The sequence below is a fragment of the Lampris incognitus genome, chromosome 17 (assembly GCF_029633865.1).
Source record: "Lampris incognitus isolate fLamInc1 chromosome 17, fLamInc1.hap2, whole genome shotgun sequence".
NCBI lineage: Eukaryota > Metazoa > Chordata > Actinopteri > Lampriformes > Lampridae > Lampris > Lampris incognitus.
In genome coordinates, this window is record NC_079227.1 from 34,140,653 (window position 1) to 34,158,336 (window position 17,684).

Sequence of the window (17,684 nt, forward strand, 5' to 3'; positions counted from 1 at the left end):
CCGCTGCCCTCCGGATTGATTCAGCTTTATCAGCCTTACTGTTGAAGTTTGTCTCGTTCCTTATTTAAAAATGACGTTTTACGCTTGAAGTTCGACACACAACATTTTCACAGCAGATAGTGCACACAGCTCGGTCCTTTCTTGAAATAAATCTGAATTCGTTTGTCCACGAGGACTGAAAGAGGCGAATATTAGACAACCGACTTTTTTTTTTTGCTTCTGCCGTGGTCAGTTTTATTTGACATAAAGGAAAACAGAAAGCTAGCTAGCTATGCTACGTTGTCACTACCGCTGTAATGCTGCGCTCGTGGGCAGATAAGGGGGAGGGGGAGGGGCATGAAAGACCCCGTCACTTGTGTCGCTGTCGTGCTGTCAAAAGCAATGGCATATTTTTTGGGACGTAATTTATTATTTCAGAATTATTTTCAGTCAAATTGTTCGTTTAGTTGGCGACACGATGACGCAGTGGTTAGTGCGGTCGCCTCACAGCAAGAAGGTCCTGGGTTCGAGCCCCAGGGTAGTCCCAACCTTGGGGGTCGTCCCGGTTGGTCCTCTGTGGGGAGTTTGCATGTTCTCCCTGTGTCTGCGTGGGTTTCCTCCGGGTGCTCCGGTTTCCTCCCACAGTCCAAAGACATGTAGGTCAGGTGAATCGGCTGTACTAAGTTGTCCCTGGGTATGAATGTGTGTGTGAATGTGTGTGTATTTCGGCCCTGTTTGATAGCGTGACGGCCTGTCCAGGGTGTCTCCCCACCTGCTGCCCAATGACTGTTGGGATAGGCTCCAGCATCCCTGCGACCCTGAGAGCAGGATATGCGGCTCGGATAATGGATGGATGGATGCTCATTTAGTTCACCATTAGGCTTTATTTGATATAAAAAAAATTATCAAAAAAGGTATATTAAAAAAACATTTTTTATTGACTTGCCAGTGTTAATGGCCTTGCGTGCCTTAGGTTGTTGACCCGTGTTCTAAAGCAAAAGTTTTGCAGTCATAGGGGTGGGGCTGTAGTTCATTCCCAAATCACATGAGTACACGTTTAGCTATAGACTCCAGATTCATGGCTGTGAAGATTTCTTACCTGTAGAAAGATTTTGCCCAGTTGAAAATCATCTTTTTGTAACTGTCCGCATGCATCATTGTAAAAGCTGATTTTAGGGAATCTTGAGTCACCTTAAATTGCTGCTGGTCATAGTTGAACCCATTCACATTCCCTAATATACTGTGTGTCAGTGCTGAGCCATCAACAAACTGGATACTAGGCATTTTGACATGACAGCTATACTGAGCCATTGATTTGCTTGAGATTATTCTACAAATTACTAATAACATAATCTTGTTTGTGTCTATAGGGTGTAACAATCCCTAGCCAGAGGAGGTATGTGTACTACTACAGCTACTTACTGAGGAACCATCTAGAATACAAACCTGTAGCACTGCTGTTCCATAAGATGGTGTTCGAAACGGTACCGATGTTCACCGGAGGGACGTGCAGTAAGTCTTCGGATTTTTGTTTATTTTTTGTTTATCTCTTTATCTGTCTTTGTTGCTGTCAGACCGCCTTATCATCCAATTCTATTAGTATTATAATTATTGTTTTTACTATTATTATTATTGTTAATGATAAAAATAATAACAATGAGGAACTGTTGTTCCAAGACAGGGTTGTCCATTGCGGAGCCGTTGTTCTTGCTACAGTTAGCTAGTTCAGAAAAGCCCTAGGTTTTGAATAGATCAAAAAGTCCAGCCTTTTGTTAATATTTTAAAGCAAGTATGCTTGGATTTTCTTTCTCACTAGAAGACCGTTGAAACATGTAGCAAAGGTGCAAAGATTAATTGCCGTTAAGTTACACTTTTTTTTGTGCTATGTTTTTTACCATGAAGTTTGTACAACCAGAGAGCTTTTATAAGTTGAGAGAGTACAGAGGGCTAATAAGCGGATGCTGCTTGTAATGCTGATGTGCAGACATGAAAATTTGTAGAAAATTATTTTCCCAAGTACTGCAAACTGTGACGAAGTTTGGTTGATACTATGCAGTGATAAAGGAATCAAATGTCTGTCATTTGATTGGCTGGCCTCGATATGCCTTTCTATCTCCATAGCAATGTGGGGAAAACCACATAACGCATTGCAATATCAATTACCGTGTAGTTGGTAAGACCAGAGTTGAAGTCAAGGGGTCCATACAGTGTGGAATACAAAGATGCTTCTTCACAATACAAAGTTCTTAAAAGACACAAGAGACTGTATGATTTGAGTCACATAGGAAGTGGTTTAATTGCCATGGTTCTTTCATTTTATTTCTACTCTATTGAGTTTAGGCTATCTAAAGCAATGCCCAGGGGGCATCATCTGAAACTGCCCTCTCAGGGAGTGATTAATGGCATTAGCCTTCCTTCATAATACCTCTCAAAAGATTTCTGTCTGCGGTTCTATCTCTTGTCTCTGACTCCCCTGTTGTCTCTTTTGTCTGCTATCTTTGTATTGCTGTTTCTTCTTAAGTCTTTCTTTAGAATTTATTTATTTATTTCTTCATGCCTGCCCTTGTCTTTGCCCTTGGGACTGTGTTCACATGCTTCTGGCCCTCTGCCCCTCCTTACTAAACACATGCACACATATTCACACACACATTTACACTGGAGCGAGGCGCTGGGGTTGTTTACCTTTCAATACATTGATTCAAATGGAAACCGCAGATTGCTTGGGCGTTACAGGGGAGTGTAAACAGGATAAGTGTGACAGCCACGGCCATCCTGTGTCGAAATTTTCAAGGAAAAATTCAGTGGAGCTGACAGTAAATTGAGGCCAGTCCCCCATCTGTCACAAAACACTGTAGATTACACCTTTCTGTTGAGATTGTAAACGTGGAATTCGGAGCTTCTCCCTGCTTTTAGCAGGAGTTGGAAACAACTCCCAACTTCAATCTTCAATCTCAGAAATGAACTTTTCTGAAATCTAGCCAATTCCCAAGTCATAATATTGAGGATAACGGTCACGCAGCAACGTGTTCTCCGCTACTAGCATCTCCACTACTAGCAGTGACTGGCTTTCACAGGTTCAGCTCTGTCACTTCCGTTGCTGTGACTGCTCGCCTTTATTGTGTTGTAGACACAAACACTGGCCTAGTAGCGTCATAGCCTCACAAACACACACACACACACACACACACACACACACACACTTAGGCCTAGTTTATGCTCAGCGTTAAATATGGATACAGATAGGGAACAGAGCCTTCTGTTAGGGCATCCGGGTAGCGTAGCAGTCTATTCCATTGCCTGCCAACACGGGGATCGCCGGTTTGAATCCCCACGTTACCTCCAGCTTAGTCAGGCATCCCTAAAGACACAATTGGCCATGTCTGCGGGCAGGAAGCCGGATGTGGTATGTGTCCTGGTCGCTGCACTAGCGCCTTCTCTGGTCGGTCGGGACGCCTATTCAGGAGGGAGAGGGAACTAGGGGGAATAGCATGATCTTCCCACGTGCTACGTCCCCGTGGTGAAACTCCTCACTGTCAGGTGAAAAGAAGCAACTGGCGACTCCACATGTATCGGAGGAGGCCTGTGGTAGTCTGCAGTCCTCCCCGGATCGGCAGAGTGGGTGGAGCAGGGACCGGGACGGGTTGGAAGAATGGGGTAGTTTAAGTCTTCCATTTCAGCCTTTATTGCTGGAACCTTGTGATATTTAGACATCACAAAATCGGAAGTTTCATCCCAAATCTGGAATTTCATGATTGTTCCTCCTTAGCAATCATGAAGACCAATTTTAATCTTTCTCAGTCCAAATTGGTGTTTGGAAGTACTTGTTGTAGATCATGTTAATTAAGATAACTGTCTTAGCTAGTAGATTAATGTGGCCGAATGCAGTGGTTTCCAAAGGGAGGCAGCAGTTTACATGTTGACCTCGGCCCCTTTAGTTTGGAAATCTTGGAACCCGTCAACTTGCCATTGTCTTACTAGTTCATTGGACAGAGTAGACTGTAATCTCCAAGTGATACCTTTTTTTTGGGGGGGGGTTGATTTTTTTTCTCCCCAAGTTTACTTTGCCAATTACCCCACTCGTCCGAGCCGTCCCGGTCGCTGCTCCACCCCCTCTGCTGATCCGGGGAGGGCTGCAGGCTACCACATGCCTCCTCCAATGCATGTGGAGTTGCCAGTCGCTTCTTTTCACCTGACAGTGAGGAGTTTCACCAGGAGGACGTAGCGCGTGGGAGGCTCACACTAGTTCCCCCAGCCCCCCCAAACAGGCGCCCCGACCAACCAGAGGAGGCGCTAGTGCAGGACACATACCCACATCCGACTTCCCATCCGCAGACACGGCCAATTGTGCCTGTGGGGATGCCCGACCAAGTCGGAGGTAACACGGGGATTCGATCAAACGATCCCCATGTTGGTAGGCAACGGAATAGACCACAACGCTACCTGGACGCCAAGTGATACCTGTTTAACATATAAAGTGGCAGTTAGACTAGATGCACTTATAAAAGCACAACCAAAAATGTCCAGAATTTGGTTGCTGGCTGGCAGTGATTCTTCAGAGACTACTACAGTAGAATGGTTTGAAGTCTGCAGGGATCCCACATCCTGGTTCAAGTCAGGGTCATGTCAGTTCACCAGCCATCCCACAGTGAAAAGCCTCATTCTTCAAGTCCTCAGTTACACCAGAAATTGTCAAGAGTGAAAAACTTTCTGTGTATCCTTGCAGCACCAGAAGCTTGGCAACCAAAAACACTAAACACCACTAAATTAATTAAACATAATTAGACCGTCTACTTCTGCTTCTCAACTGACTGCAAACCATGCCGCATATTTTTTTTGTGTAGCAATTTAAATTCTGGCAGAGTGCAGTTGGATAAATTTGGATGATATGACACTGCTAAAATTATAAATTTCGACCATTTTGGACTTCCCCCTAGGGGCAACACAGTCAAAGCAGTTTTAAAGTTGGTTGATGACACGGGTTCGCATGTCAAAGTTCAGCAAAGTTGAACTCTATGTGAAACGCCTCTCACGAGTTTACATCGCTGCCAGAAACAAATCCACTGATTCCATTCAAAAGAACTGAATTTGGTGTAAAATATCGGGGTCATAATTGCTGGTGTGACCCCCGGGGCCTTACCATTCAAAGATAATGGCACTATACACCCCCGAGCACTTTGAATTGCTCCGCTTTTGTTTGTCTAAGTTCTATAATGAGTTGGGTCGAAAGCCTGTGACTGGACAGTTAAGACATGAACGTTGACCCTCGGGTAAATACTAGCTAGCTTGACCGACACGTGGAAAAAAGCTAACCTCTGCCCTCGCTAGTTCAAAGGCTGTTTGGAAACAGGGATTGCATTGTGTTGCATCGTGGGATGGGCTGGGATGAACTTGGATTATGCGAGTCCAGAGGTACGCCGTCTTTATTAACTCTCAGTCTATTAATAAAATGGAGGAGCAAAGATTGAATGGGTGGGAGTTTGTGCGGTGTTTGTTAAGGCATTCCGTACCCACTTTAAAAGGGGGGTTGTGTTCTTTTTTTAACCTGTGCGTCAGTCTGACTTGTGATAACACCGGTTTGGGTCGCAGCCTAGCATGACATATGCCGATAGCCACATGTTGGATCTTTGTGTCGTTGACAATGTATGGTATTGAAAAGGTACTCAACCATTTCCCCCTGAGCCTCAAGAGTTCCATCCTCCCTCCAGCTCATCCCCCTATATCTCCAGTGAAACTGTGTGTGAGTGTGTTGACCTCTCTCTCTCTCCAAGGAGACTCAGCCCTTAAAAACAAGAGCGAGCCGATGATTCCTCATGGCTTCAGGAGAGGGAATTGGCACTGGGGTAAAAATCAGATTTACTTTAATTTCACTCATAAACAGTTAATGTATACATACACACTGACACACCCACGTAATCCCCCTGTATAACTCTATCCTGTTGACACATGCCTGTGATATGTATTACATTTGGCTCTAAAATCGATATTGTTGAAAAAAAATGAGACAATTTATGTTGTTACAACCCCATATGTTAGAGGCAGAATGAGTAGGATTTTCCTAAAAAACTGTACAGACTCATACACAAATAATCCCGCTAAATCGTCACTTATGACCCACTAGATGTGTGTGGCAGTGTCTGTATCTGCGGAGACCCTGTCCTCTGCCTGTGTTTTCTTATTTTGCCGTGTACGGGATGATTCTGGGCGTTTACCTTTGGGCAGCGGGACACTGTAAAAACGTAGTGACCAGGTGCCAGATCGAGATCATAAGCACGCATCCAAGAGGAATACAGTAATGACAAATGCCGGTTCGAATCCCCGTGGTATCTCCGGCTTGGTCGGGCGTCCCTACAGACACAATTGGCTGTGTCTGCAGGTGGGGAGCCGGGTGTGGGTATGTGTCCTGGTCGCTGCACTAGCGCCTCCTCTGGTTGGTCAGAGCGCCTGCTCGGGGGGACTGGCAGGAATAGCGTGGCAGGAATAGCGTGGCCCTCCCACGCGGTACATCCTCCTGGGGAAACTGCTCACTGTCAGGTGAAAAGAAGCAGCTGGCGACTCCACATGTATCGGAGGAGACGTGGTAGTCTGCAGCCCTCCCCGGATTGGCAGAGGGGGTGGAGCAGCAACGGGGACGGCTCGGAAGAGTTGGGTAATTGGCCGGATACAATTGGGGAGAAAAGGGGGGGGGGATAAAATAAATAATGACAAACACAGTGCCGAAAAACCCCAAATATAGCGAGGCGAAATGCCAAGCTCTGCTTGGTGAGTGAATCTGGGGTTGGTTTTCCCTCCGCTGGCGAGCATTAAAGGTGAGGATGGGGATGAAGACCGATGTGGAGTTGGCCTGTACACTGGGATGTGTTCTGGTAACTGCGGTCAGGGGGTGTGTCTTTTTTGGGTCGTTGAGCCAGGGAGGACTGACAAATCCTACTCATTGTGCCTATTTAATATCTAGTATCATAATGTATCATCAACATACAAAACATTTAATACAATTATGTTGCATTATTTCCTAGCAAAATATAGCTATAGACTTACAGCTATTTCACATTTTTACTTTTAATGATGACTTTCATGTCACAAATTTCTTGTTTTTCACCTGGGTAAAAACATTTTACATTGAGGCAAAACATCCATATTAGGATGTTGCCACATACTGCCAAATGACTATGCACTTTAATATATACTAGCTATTTAATATATTTATATATTTAATATATACTTTAAGGTATACTAAAATTTGGCTTTTGAGCATATATTCTTTTCTTTCCCCCTACATGTGTACAATTTACATAGACATACATTATCATGTAATATTCCAGAATACTGTCATGTCATCCAGTATTCTTCTATTCAGCACTGAAACCTCCACATCCTAAATTTTACCTTCTGTCATTACTGCGTTCCTCGGCTCCAGATGATCGTTTGTTTTATGTGAAAGCAGCTAGGGCAGATAGGCTTATAAGCCGAGACAAACGCACTAGCATGTGGCTGATGTTACTTTCCCAGCCTGATGTTTTAACCCCCCTCCCCTTACCACCACCTCTGTTTTCTCTTCTGCCACTCTACACCTTTACCTGCCTGCTTCCATTTCTCCTGGTGCAACATCTCTGGCAGTGGGTGTCTATGGACCCAAAGGGATGGCTTTACAGAAAGACAGGAATCAGTCATAACCCTTCATTTACAAGACTACATGTTATAATTCCCTTTTTCTTTTCTTTTTTTTTTTTTTTTAGAGAGACCCTAGTTGGACTGAGCAGGATAAAGGGTAGATCAGACTCAGGACAGAAAAGGTGCTGTAGGGATTGGACCCAGAACCATTTCAGATATGTGATTTCTAATAAGGGGTTTCAAACCACTGCACCAGCCATGTTCATCACTTTATTTACTCTTTTTTTTTTGTTTTTATTCCTATGCTTCTTTTTCTGCCACCATTTCTTGTGTTGTTGTGATTAAATGGCAGAAAATCGGGGGGAAATTGGTCAACTGACTTTTCCACCAAGTGGAATTTTAAACTAAATTTTAAAAGTTAAATTTAGAAAAATATATTAAATTTTTAAATTTAAAATCTAAATTTTTAATTTAAGAATGTTTAGTTGAATTTTTTTTTAACTGAAACTGACTTTTCCACGAAACCAAATTCTAAACTACATTTTAAAAGTTTAATTTTTAAGATCTAAATTGTAAAATTTTTAGTTTAAAAATTTTTAAACTAAAACTGACTTTTCCACCAAACTGAATTTTAAAACAGTGCCTCCCATTAATGGTTGGTTGCCTGCTGAAGTAGCTGCTCATGTAAGGTCAAAATAAGCGACCATCAAAATGTACCAACATTCATCTCTGGTGGCTAGAGTGCTAGTCTGGTTGTTAAGATGACATCTTTGTCTGAAGTGCATTCTATTTGGGTGTTGTATTTGTGTTTGCATGTTCATATAGCATGTAGTGCATTGAAATTATTGCCATCTGACCCACAGACCCACAGTTTGTAGTATACCAGCTGAAAGTGAAAATTCACACCTCGAATCCGGCCCACACACGACGAGAGGATAAGTTCATGTATTTTGAGTTCCCTCAGCCTCTTCCCGTCTGCGGAGACATCAAGGTGGAATTCTTCCACAAGCAAAACAAGATGATGAAGAAGGTGAGTGGCCCACAACACATGGTTTCTGTCACACCGTCTACCCAGTAGCCTGTAAAACCCCTGATGCTCAGGAGGAGCTGTCGTACGTCGGATCTCACACAGCAGCTGTTTGTGAGCATAGACCTGTTCTTACTGTGTGCATGCAAACTGTGTAGGAAATGTGCCATTCACTCGTTTTTCTTTTATGGATTGGTTCGTTGGTTCAATCAAAATTTCTGAAAATTACAGACCAGTTGTACACAAATACTCACAACTGTCCCATCGGTCAAGTACATCTTTCAAAGAGGGAGTCCATAAATCAGTAGACGACCTCACAGACTAATTTTAATATTGGAGAACATACGAACTACAGTAAGACCTAAATGAATATAAATATAGAAGGCCTAAAAACTCAGGAAAATAGGGCGTCCGGGTAGCGTAGCGGTCTATTCCGTTGCCTACCAACACGGGGATCGCCGGTTCGAATCCCCATGTTGCCTCCGGCTTGGTCCCTGCAGACACAATTGGCTGTGTCTGCGGGTGGGAAGCCGGATGTGGGTACGTGTCCGTTGCACTAGCGCCTCCTCTGGTCAGCCAGGGCACCTGTTCGGGGGGGAGAGGGAATTGGAGGGATTAGCATCATCGTCCCATGCGCTACATCCCCCCTGGTGAAACTCCTCACTGTCAGGTGAACGGAAGCGGCTGGCGACTCCACATGTATCGGAGGAGACATGTGGTAGTCTGCAGCCCTCCCCGGATCGGCAGAGGGGGTGGAGCAGCGACTGGGACGGCTTGCAAGTGTGGGATAATTGGCCAAGTACAAATAACAGCAAAATTTAGATTAATTTAGGATATACTGTGTTTTACAGAATATATATAGTATAAACATAGATTTACTTTGAGGTAGAAATGCTACTGATGGCTCAGGTGAATTGAAGCCATTAATAATGATCGTTTTCTCTTCTTAGAAAATCCTTTGCATATCTATCAAATATTAGTGCAGAGGTGAATAGGAGGAATAAGAGTAAAGCGAAACCATCTAATCTAGATGAATCTCCTCCATACTGCACTCTCGCATAGCTGGAACTGATGAGACTGTTACCCTTCCATTATAAAAGTCCATCATGTTCATCTCTGAACATCTTACATCATCTTCTTGGATCGTTTTGACAGCAACATGTCTCGCTGTGCTGGCAGCACCTGATCAGCTGTCGAGTCCTCCAATTTTATTTATTTTGCACATATGATCGTATCATGGTTTCTAAAAGAAAAATTGTTAATGTGAGGTCAAAGTGCCTCCGAGGTATGGGGTGGCGGTACGATGTGGCGCAATGTGACAAGTAGTGGTATGGGGTGTAGACCTCTCTCCTATGTGGTGATGTGAAACATGACTACAGGATGCCAATTTGTTTAATAACACACATCCATCCATTATCTAAACCGCTTATCCCAGTCAGGGTCGCGGGGATGCTGGAGCCTATCCCAGCAGTCACTGGGCGGCAGGCGGGGAGACACCCTGGACAGGCCACCAGTCCATCACAGGCCACACACACACGCCTAGCGACAATTTAGTACGGCCGATTCACCTGACCTACATGTCTTTGGACTGTGGGAGGAAACCGGAGCCCCTGGAGGAAACCCACGCAGACACAGGGAGAACATGCAGACTCCACACAGAAAGGAGCCGGGACGGCCTGGGGTTCGAACCCAGGACCTTCTTGCTGTGAGGCAACCGCGCTAACCACTGCACCACCGTGCCACCACTAAATAGCACACATTTATTTAACAATTAAAACAAACCCGTTTCAACACGTTTACCATCTTAATGTTCAGGGTACAGTTCAGACTAAGATGCATTAAACTGATTCAGTTTAGTGACTAGTTGTACTTTTCACTTGAGGTTCAAAAACCATCAGAGACTTTAAAATGAAATGGTGATTTTAGATTTCTAAGCTGCCAAGACGTGCCCTGTGTTGTGCAGTTATTTTCTATAAGTAGACAATATCTTCATGAACAACAGATTGTTTTTCCATTCTGAGGCCTGAATGTGATGTTTTATTGAATAAAAACAAGGATTCTTCTGATGTTTGATGAGCGCTGCGGTGTTCAAGAGGTGCCGCACCTCCACTATGAGCGGTTTTGGGAAAACCCTGGTATCAAGTGGTCTTTATAAGGTCTTTATAAGCCTTTAACTACGCTAAGTGCAGACTCGCTGGCACGTGCATTTATTTTACGAATAAGCGGCATTAAACATTCACTGCACAAGTGTAAAAACAGATTTGGGTGTCTGAGTTTCCTGAATCCAACTCTTGATTTCTCTTGCACAATCCCTTAAGAACACATTTAAAACACAGTTTCCAAAATGTCTCTGCATGAGGCACATATTTATGATCCATCGATGAAACCGATTTGATGGACATTTGCCCAAATTTACATCCAAATAGTATTAAAATGTTGTCTTTATCTTGTTTACATAATAGTTTAAGTTGTTTAGTAAGTTATACTAAACAACTTAAAGAGCGACGTTATGAACGCTTGAATCTGTCCATTTACTTTCACTTCAGTTTTTGAGATCCTAAAAATCATCATAGTCACAAATATGATATTTATAGCAAATTAAGTGTAATTGCACGGTGGTGCAGTCGTTAGCGCGGTCGACTCACAGCCAGATGGTCCTGGGTTCGAGTCCCAGGGTAGTCCAACCTTGGGGGTCGTCCCGGGTCGTCGTCTGTGTGGAGTTTGCATGTTCTCCCCGTGTCTGCGTGGGTTTCCTCCCACAGTCCAAAGACATGTAGGTCAGGTGAATCGGCCGCACTAAATTGTCCCTAGGTGTGTGTGTGTGTGTGTGTGTGTCTCAGCCCTGTGATGGTCTGGCAGCCTGTCCAGGGTGTCTCCCCGCCTGCCACCCAATGACTGCTGGGATAGGCCCCAGCATCCCCACGACCCTGAGAGCAGGTTAAGCGGTTTGGATAATGGATGGATGTATGTCATAACTGCCACTAATAAGGTCTTTGCGGGCATCCGGGTGGCATAGCGGCCTATTCCGTGGCCTACCAACACGGCGATCGCCAGTTTGAATCCCCGTATTACCTCCGGCTTGGTCAGGTGTCCCTACAGACACAATTGGCCGTGTCTGCAGGTGGGAAGCCGGATGTGGTTATTTGTCCTGGCCGCTGCACTAGTGCCTCCTCTGGTCGGTCGGGGCGCCTGTTCAGACGGGAGGGGGAACTGGGGGCAATAGCGTGATCCTCCCACGCTTTACATCCCCCTGGTGAAACTCCTCACTGTCAGGTGAAAAGAAGTGGCTGGCGACTCCACATGTATCAGAGGAGGCATGTGGTAGTCTGCAGCCCTCCTTGGATCAGCAGAGGGGGTGGAGCAGTGACCGGGACGGCTCGGAAGAGTGGGGTAATTGGCCAAGTACAATTGGAGAGAAAAGGGGGGGGGGGTCCAAAAGGAAAAATAAGGTCTTCGCTGAAACCAGTCTTGCAGACCTGAATGTGGGTAGGATTCTTAAAGTTGCCGCTGGGTATTTGAGGTCTTAACACTAAAATGAAATCTTCCTACTGAATAACAACATGGACACACTCTTAATGCTCCCTCTGCTTCCTTCAGGACAAGATGTTTCATTTCTGGGTCAACACCTTTTTCATCCCCGGTCCGGCGGAGAACTCCGACACATTGGAGAACGGCAGCGCAGGAACACCAAGAGAGCCGGCAGATGGAACTTTCCAAAACCTGGGGACTGGGGGAGGAGTTGGGGGAGGGGGAGGCGAGAATGACAGAGATTACCTGATCCTGTCTCTCACCAAGAATGACTTGGACAAGGCCAACAAAGACAAGGCAAACAGATACTTCTCCCCTAACTTTAAGGTATGGCTGGTCTCACCCCCCCCCCCTTTCACACACAAAACATGTCTATGACGAGGGTTACTGAGTGCGGGGTCACCACTTTATGATTGCATGTAAATAGTGGGTTGTCGATGTTAATACAAAACCTTTATTTTCATACACATGGCCACTGCGTTAGAGGGTGGTCACATTTTGACATGACCGTTTTTGTTTGTAGTGGATGACCTGGGGCCTCGTGTATCAATTGTTACTATGGGCAAATGTGTTCTTACACACCCATGGAATTTTTTAGCCCTCAAGCAATAGTAAACAGGTTTCTGCCCAGGCCGTGAAGTGTCAAAGATAATTAGTAATATCCGCTCTGGTCACCACATCTTACATTCATATTTCTGATATTGCTTGGGCTGCAGACCATTGCTCTTAATTGGCGGCACGGTGGTGCAGTGGTTAGCGCGGTCACCTCACAGGAAGAGGGTCCTCAGTTCAAGCCCCGAGGTAGTCCAACCTCGGGGGTCATCCTCTGTTCGGCGTTTGCATGTTCTCTGCATGTCTGCATGGGTTTCCTCGGGGGGGCTCTGGTTTCCTCCCACAGTCCAAAGACATGTAGGTCAGGTGAATCGGACGTACTAAATTGTCCCAGGTGTGGATGTGTGTATCGGCCCTGTGATGGCCTGGCGGCCTGTCCAGGGTGTCTCCCCGTCTGCCACCCAATGACTGCTGGGATAGGCTCCAGCATCCCCGTGAATATCGATATTTGTGATATGTATTGAAATATTAAAGAATAAAAAAGAATTGCATAATTTTACCAGGTATATGCAGCTTTTAACTTTCAAAGCTCCATTTGTAAGAATGTATTATTTTAGAAATGATTAGGGTGATTTTAGATGGGGGAAATATGGCAGTTAAGAAATCATTAATTCAGACTAGATTATTTTATTTATCAGATGCACTAGAATATTTTTCTTCAAGGGTACGCATAAAAAAGCAGACCTTGCTAGATGTCATTTTCTATCCAGTAGTAATTGGGCTGACAAGACTGATGGGCATACATGTGACCATTGCATACGTGTGTTGTGCGATGTTGATTCTGAAATGATTTATTGTTCAGCCCTAATTTTAACTAGTGAGGCGATGAAGCCACCAGATCGCTCTCCCGGCAGCCAGGAGCTTGGACAGCATGATGATATTGAGTGTGGTGATGGTCAGCTCCCTTTTCTTAAATGTATAGGAGTGGAAGTAGCTCAGGAGGTAGAGCAGGTCATCTGGTAACTGGAGGGTTGTTGGTTTGATCCTCGGGTCTTCCTGGCAAAAATTTGAGGCGTCCCTGAGCAAGACACCTAACCCCTGACTTTTCCCGATGAGACGGTTGTTACCTTGCGTGGTGGAAACCGCCATTGGTGTATAAGTGTGTAGGTGAATGTGAGGCATTAGTCGTGAAGCACTTTGAGTGGCTCACATAAGGTTGGATTGGTTCATCTGGACACAACATTTATTCTCTCGATGAACGTGGTGCATGGGCGGGTCACGCTATTCCTCCCAGTTCCCCAAAACAGGCGCCCTGACCAACCATAGGAGGCGCTAGTGCAGCGACCAGGACACATACCCACATCCGGCTTCCCACCCGCAGACACGGCCAATTGTTTCTGTAGGGATGCCTGACCAAGCCGGGGGTAACACAGGGATTTGAACCTGCGATCCCCGTGTTGGTAAGCAATGCAATAGAACGCCACGCTACCCAGATGCCCACCCTGATCCACTTTTTCTCCAGTTCTGATTCCGATACCTAAATTTGGATATCTGCCGATATCAAAGCTAAAAATATTATTATTATTATTACTGTTGTTGTTGTTGACATCGTCGTTGTCGTTGTTGGTATTATGTGTAAGGTTACGTGAGGCTGTAGTAAACCACACAGCACTAATTAAAAGAGCAAAAATGCATTAAATTTATTCCAAAGCAATTTATTTGAACTGTAGTTTAAGTAGGCTTGACATACAAACAGGTTTAAGTGCTATGGCAACTCAAGTCATTTCACGTTAAAATGCCACTCTGATACAGTTCCTACGTCATCTACAACCATTTAGTGGTGCCCCCTCCCCTTCAGCTGCCTGGTCAGCGGCTTCCACATCCTCCGTGTCCCGCTCTCTATGCGGGCAAGCGGAGTGCTTGTGTCCCATGTCCCCGCACTCAAAACACTTCATACTAATTGAACGTGCATATGCTATTTTGGCTATGGGCTTAAAATTGCATTATTACATATTTATAATTCATAAAAACATCAGACTATGGAAGGCGGATCGGTCGTGGGTTAGTGACGTAAATCCAATATCTGATGAGTGAATTATGTCAGTAACAGCACCTGATACGATATCGTATCGGTTCAGACGCTTAATACAAATGCAGTCCATTTACCATTTACATATAAAATCTGATGAAGGACAACAGATGCTTAGTCAGAATCTGATATAACACAAAGAAATAAGTCAAAAGGGGGTGTCCGGGTAGCGTAGCGGTCTATCTGTTGCCTACCAACACGGGGATTGCCGGATCGGATCTCTGTGTTACCTCCGGCTTGGTCGGGTGTCCCTACAGACACAATTGGCTGTGTCTGCGGGTGGGAAGCCGGCTGTTGGTATGTGTCCGGGTCGCTGCACTAGCGCCTCCTCTGGTCGGTCGGGGTGCCTGTTTTGGGGGGGGGGACTGGGGGGAATAGCGTGATTCTCCCATGCGCTACATCCGCCTGGCGAAACTCCTCACTGTCAGGTGAAAAGAAGCGGCTGGCGACTCCACATGTATCGGAGGAGGCATGTGGTAGTCTGCAGCCCTCCCCGGATTGGCAGAGGGGGTGGAGCAAATACCGGGACGGCTCGGAAGAGTGGGGTAATTGGCTGGGTACAAGTGGAAGAAAAGGGGGGGGGGTGTAAAAAAAAAAGCTGCTGCTGTTATTTTAATTTTCCTCATTTATGCATTAAATATTTTACCATGGACACCTAATCCTGAGGGTTCTAGTACCATGTCCCAGGGTAATGGCACAGGTGGTAGCGATGGGTATTTTTATTTCAGCAAGACAGCAGAGGAGGTTATTCTGAATCTAGTCGAAGTAGTTACAGCCCTAAAAGGAGCTAGAAAACCTCTCTGCATCTACCCCAGATCGTAAAACAGGACACAAATCCTGGAGCCTGCTGTGTCAGTACCGGGACAGGAAGCAAATATTTTCATAACTTCGTATGCTGACGAGGAAGTTCCACAATTCACTTTCACCTTTGCAAGTGAAATACATGTATGCTACTCAGGATAAGCTAGGAGCGCTGCAGGTTGGCTGGCTAGCTAGCTAGCCAGCTAGCTACTTGGCTACACAGGCCAAACTGATGTCCGGTGATAATGACTGTCCTTCTTTCTGCGTCAGGTAAAATTGTACTTCACCAAGACGGTGGAGGAGGGCACAAACTCGGAAGCTACGTCCGCCTCGGTGACGCCAGACGTGAGTGACAACGAGCCGGACCACTACCGCTACTCCGACACCACGGACTCAGATCCCGAAAACGAACCCTTCGACGAGGAACAGCACACGCAGATCACTAACGTCTGACACACACGCACACACATGCACATATATGTATACAGATCTACACACATACACGTATAATTATGTACTATACACAAGGACCCCCAAAGAAAGACTAGCTAGCGGTTAGCTAACGGGGAACTAACTAATGAGACGGACCACGACGGTCCTCTGGACTCAAATCGGTGAGCTCAGAGATTGATTTATATGCTTGCCTGCTTGCCCCCCTGCTGCTCACTACAAGGTCGAGGAAAAAGGACGGCTGGACAATCAGATGCAGGGGGGGGGGGCTGGCGGGACGCATGGATGGACAAAGACAGACGGTTGGATGAACGGGAAGAGGAGATTTTAAAATAAAGGAGTAAAACTTGAATATAGAAGCTGAGAGACAAGTAGACTTCTTTAGAAAACTACACCCAGGATGTCCGTTGGATAAATGCCCCCTTACAACATGCCCTCTTTCTTTCTTTTCCTTACTTCCTTCCTTCCTTTCTTCCTCACCTTTCCTGTCCAGCTTAAGGAAAGTTCATGCTGACCAATTTTTTTTTTTTTAATCTTTCTCTCACTTCTTCCTCTATCTTTCTCTCACATTCTTCTGTCTTTTGAGCTGTATAGAAGGTTGGCTGTAAGAGTTGACTCCTCTCTCTGTCTGTCTATCTCTCTGTGCCTCTCTCTCTCTTTGTGTCTCTCTCTCTCTCTCTCTCTCTGTCTCTTTCTCTGTCTCTCCTGTCTCTGTGTCTTGCGCTGTATCTGTCTCTCTCTCTTTGTGTCTCATGCTGTATCTGTCACTCTCTCTCTGTCTCTCTCTCTGTCTCTCTCTCTGGCTGTCTGTGTTTCTCATTCTGTCTCTCTCTCTCTCTGGCTCTCTTTCTCTGTCTCTTGTTCTTCTTGTCTCTCTGTCTGGCTCTCTCTCTCTCTGTCTCTCGCTCTTCCTGTCTCTCTCTCTCTCTCTGTCTCTCGCTCTTCCTGTCTCTGTCTCTCTCTCTCTGTCTGTCTGTCTCAGCCTCAGCAGACTGGACCAGGGCTTGTTAAACCTTTGCGGTTAAGCCGGTCGTGTCCCCCAGGGACCCGGGCTTATTATAGCATACTTGTACACTTGTCTTGCAGGGACGACCATACAATTGCCCATAACCCGTTAGGGTCAACACTGCTGGGCTAGAGTGTTGCCATGGACACCCCTCCCCACAGAGACACACACACACACACACACATACATACACATACACACCTCCCAGCAAGGCGAAGGAAGACAAAGGCGGGAACCTACCACCAGCCAAATGCTGGCAAAAAAAAAGTTTTTTATTTATTTTTTTATTTTACTTTATTTTTTTATTTTTTTTGCTTCCCATTGGTCCAATGCTACTAACTATATCGGCATTACCTCCTGTCAGATGCTGACAACTGTTGCTGTCCCTCTAGCGCCTGTTTTAAAGCACTAATGACCTTTTTTAAACTTTGTAAAACTGTTCATTTGCGTCCCTGTTTCTTTTTACGAACATCTTTGCCAATATGAGAGAAGAAGCTGGACGGGGTTAGGCCAGACCGGGTTAGGCCAGATGGAGGGTGGTGCAGACGGAGAGAGGAGTCAACTGGTTTTGCATGAATCATTTGAATGTGACAATGAAGGAGAGTGTTGGATCATTCACAATCTGCAGCAGTTCCATCAATCAT

At 45.4% G+C, this 17,684-nt stretch overlaps 1 protein-coding gene across 1 annotated transcript in view; it reads left to right on the plus strand.

Moving 5' to 3' along the window:
- Window positions 1–16,971, plus strand: part of ptenb (phosphatase and tensin homolog B) — a 32,030-nt gene extending 15,059 nt beyond the window's left edge. Inside the window, exons 6-9 of the mRNA XM_056297186.1 lie at window positions 1,350–1,491; window positions 8,451–8,617; window positions 12,212–12,469; window positions 15,855–16,971. Coding sequence (XP_056153161.1) covers window positions 1,350–1,491; window positions 8,451–8,617; window positions 12,212–12,469; window positions 15,855–16,037 — 750 coding nt within the window. The 3' untranslated portion in view covers window positions 16,038–16,971. The remainder of the gene's footprint in view (window positions 1–1,349; window positions 1,492–8,450; window positions 8,618–12,211; window positions 12,470–15,854) is intronic.
- Window positions 16,972–17,684: the final 713 nt, after the last annotated feature.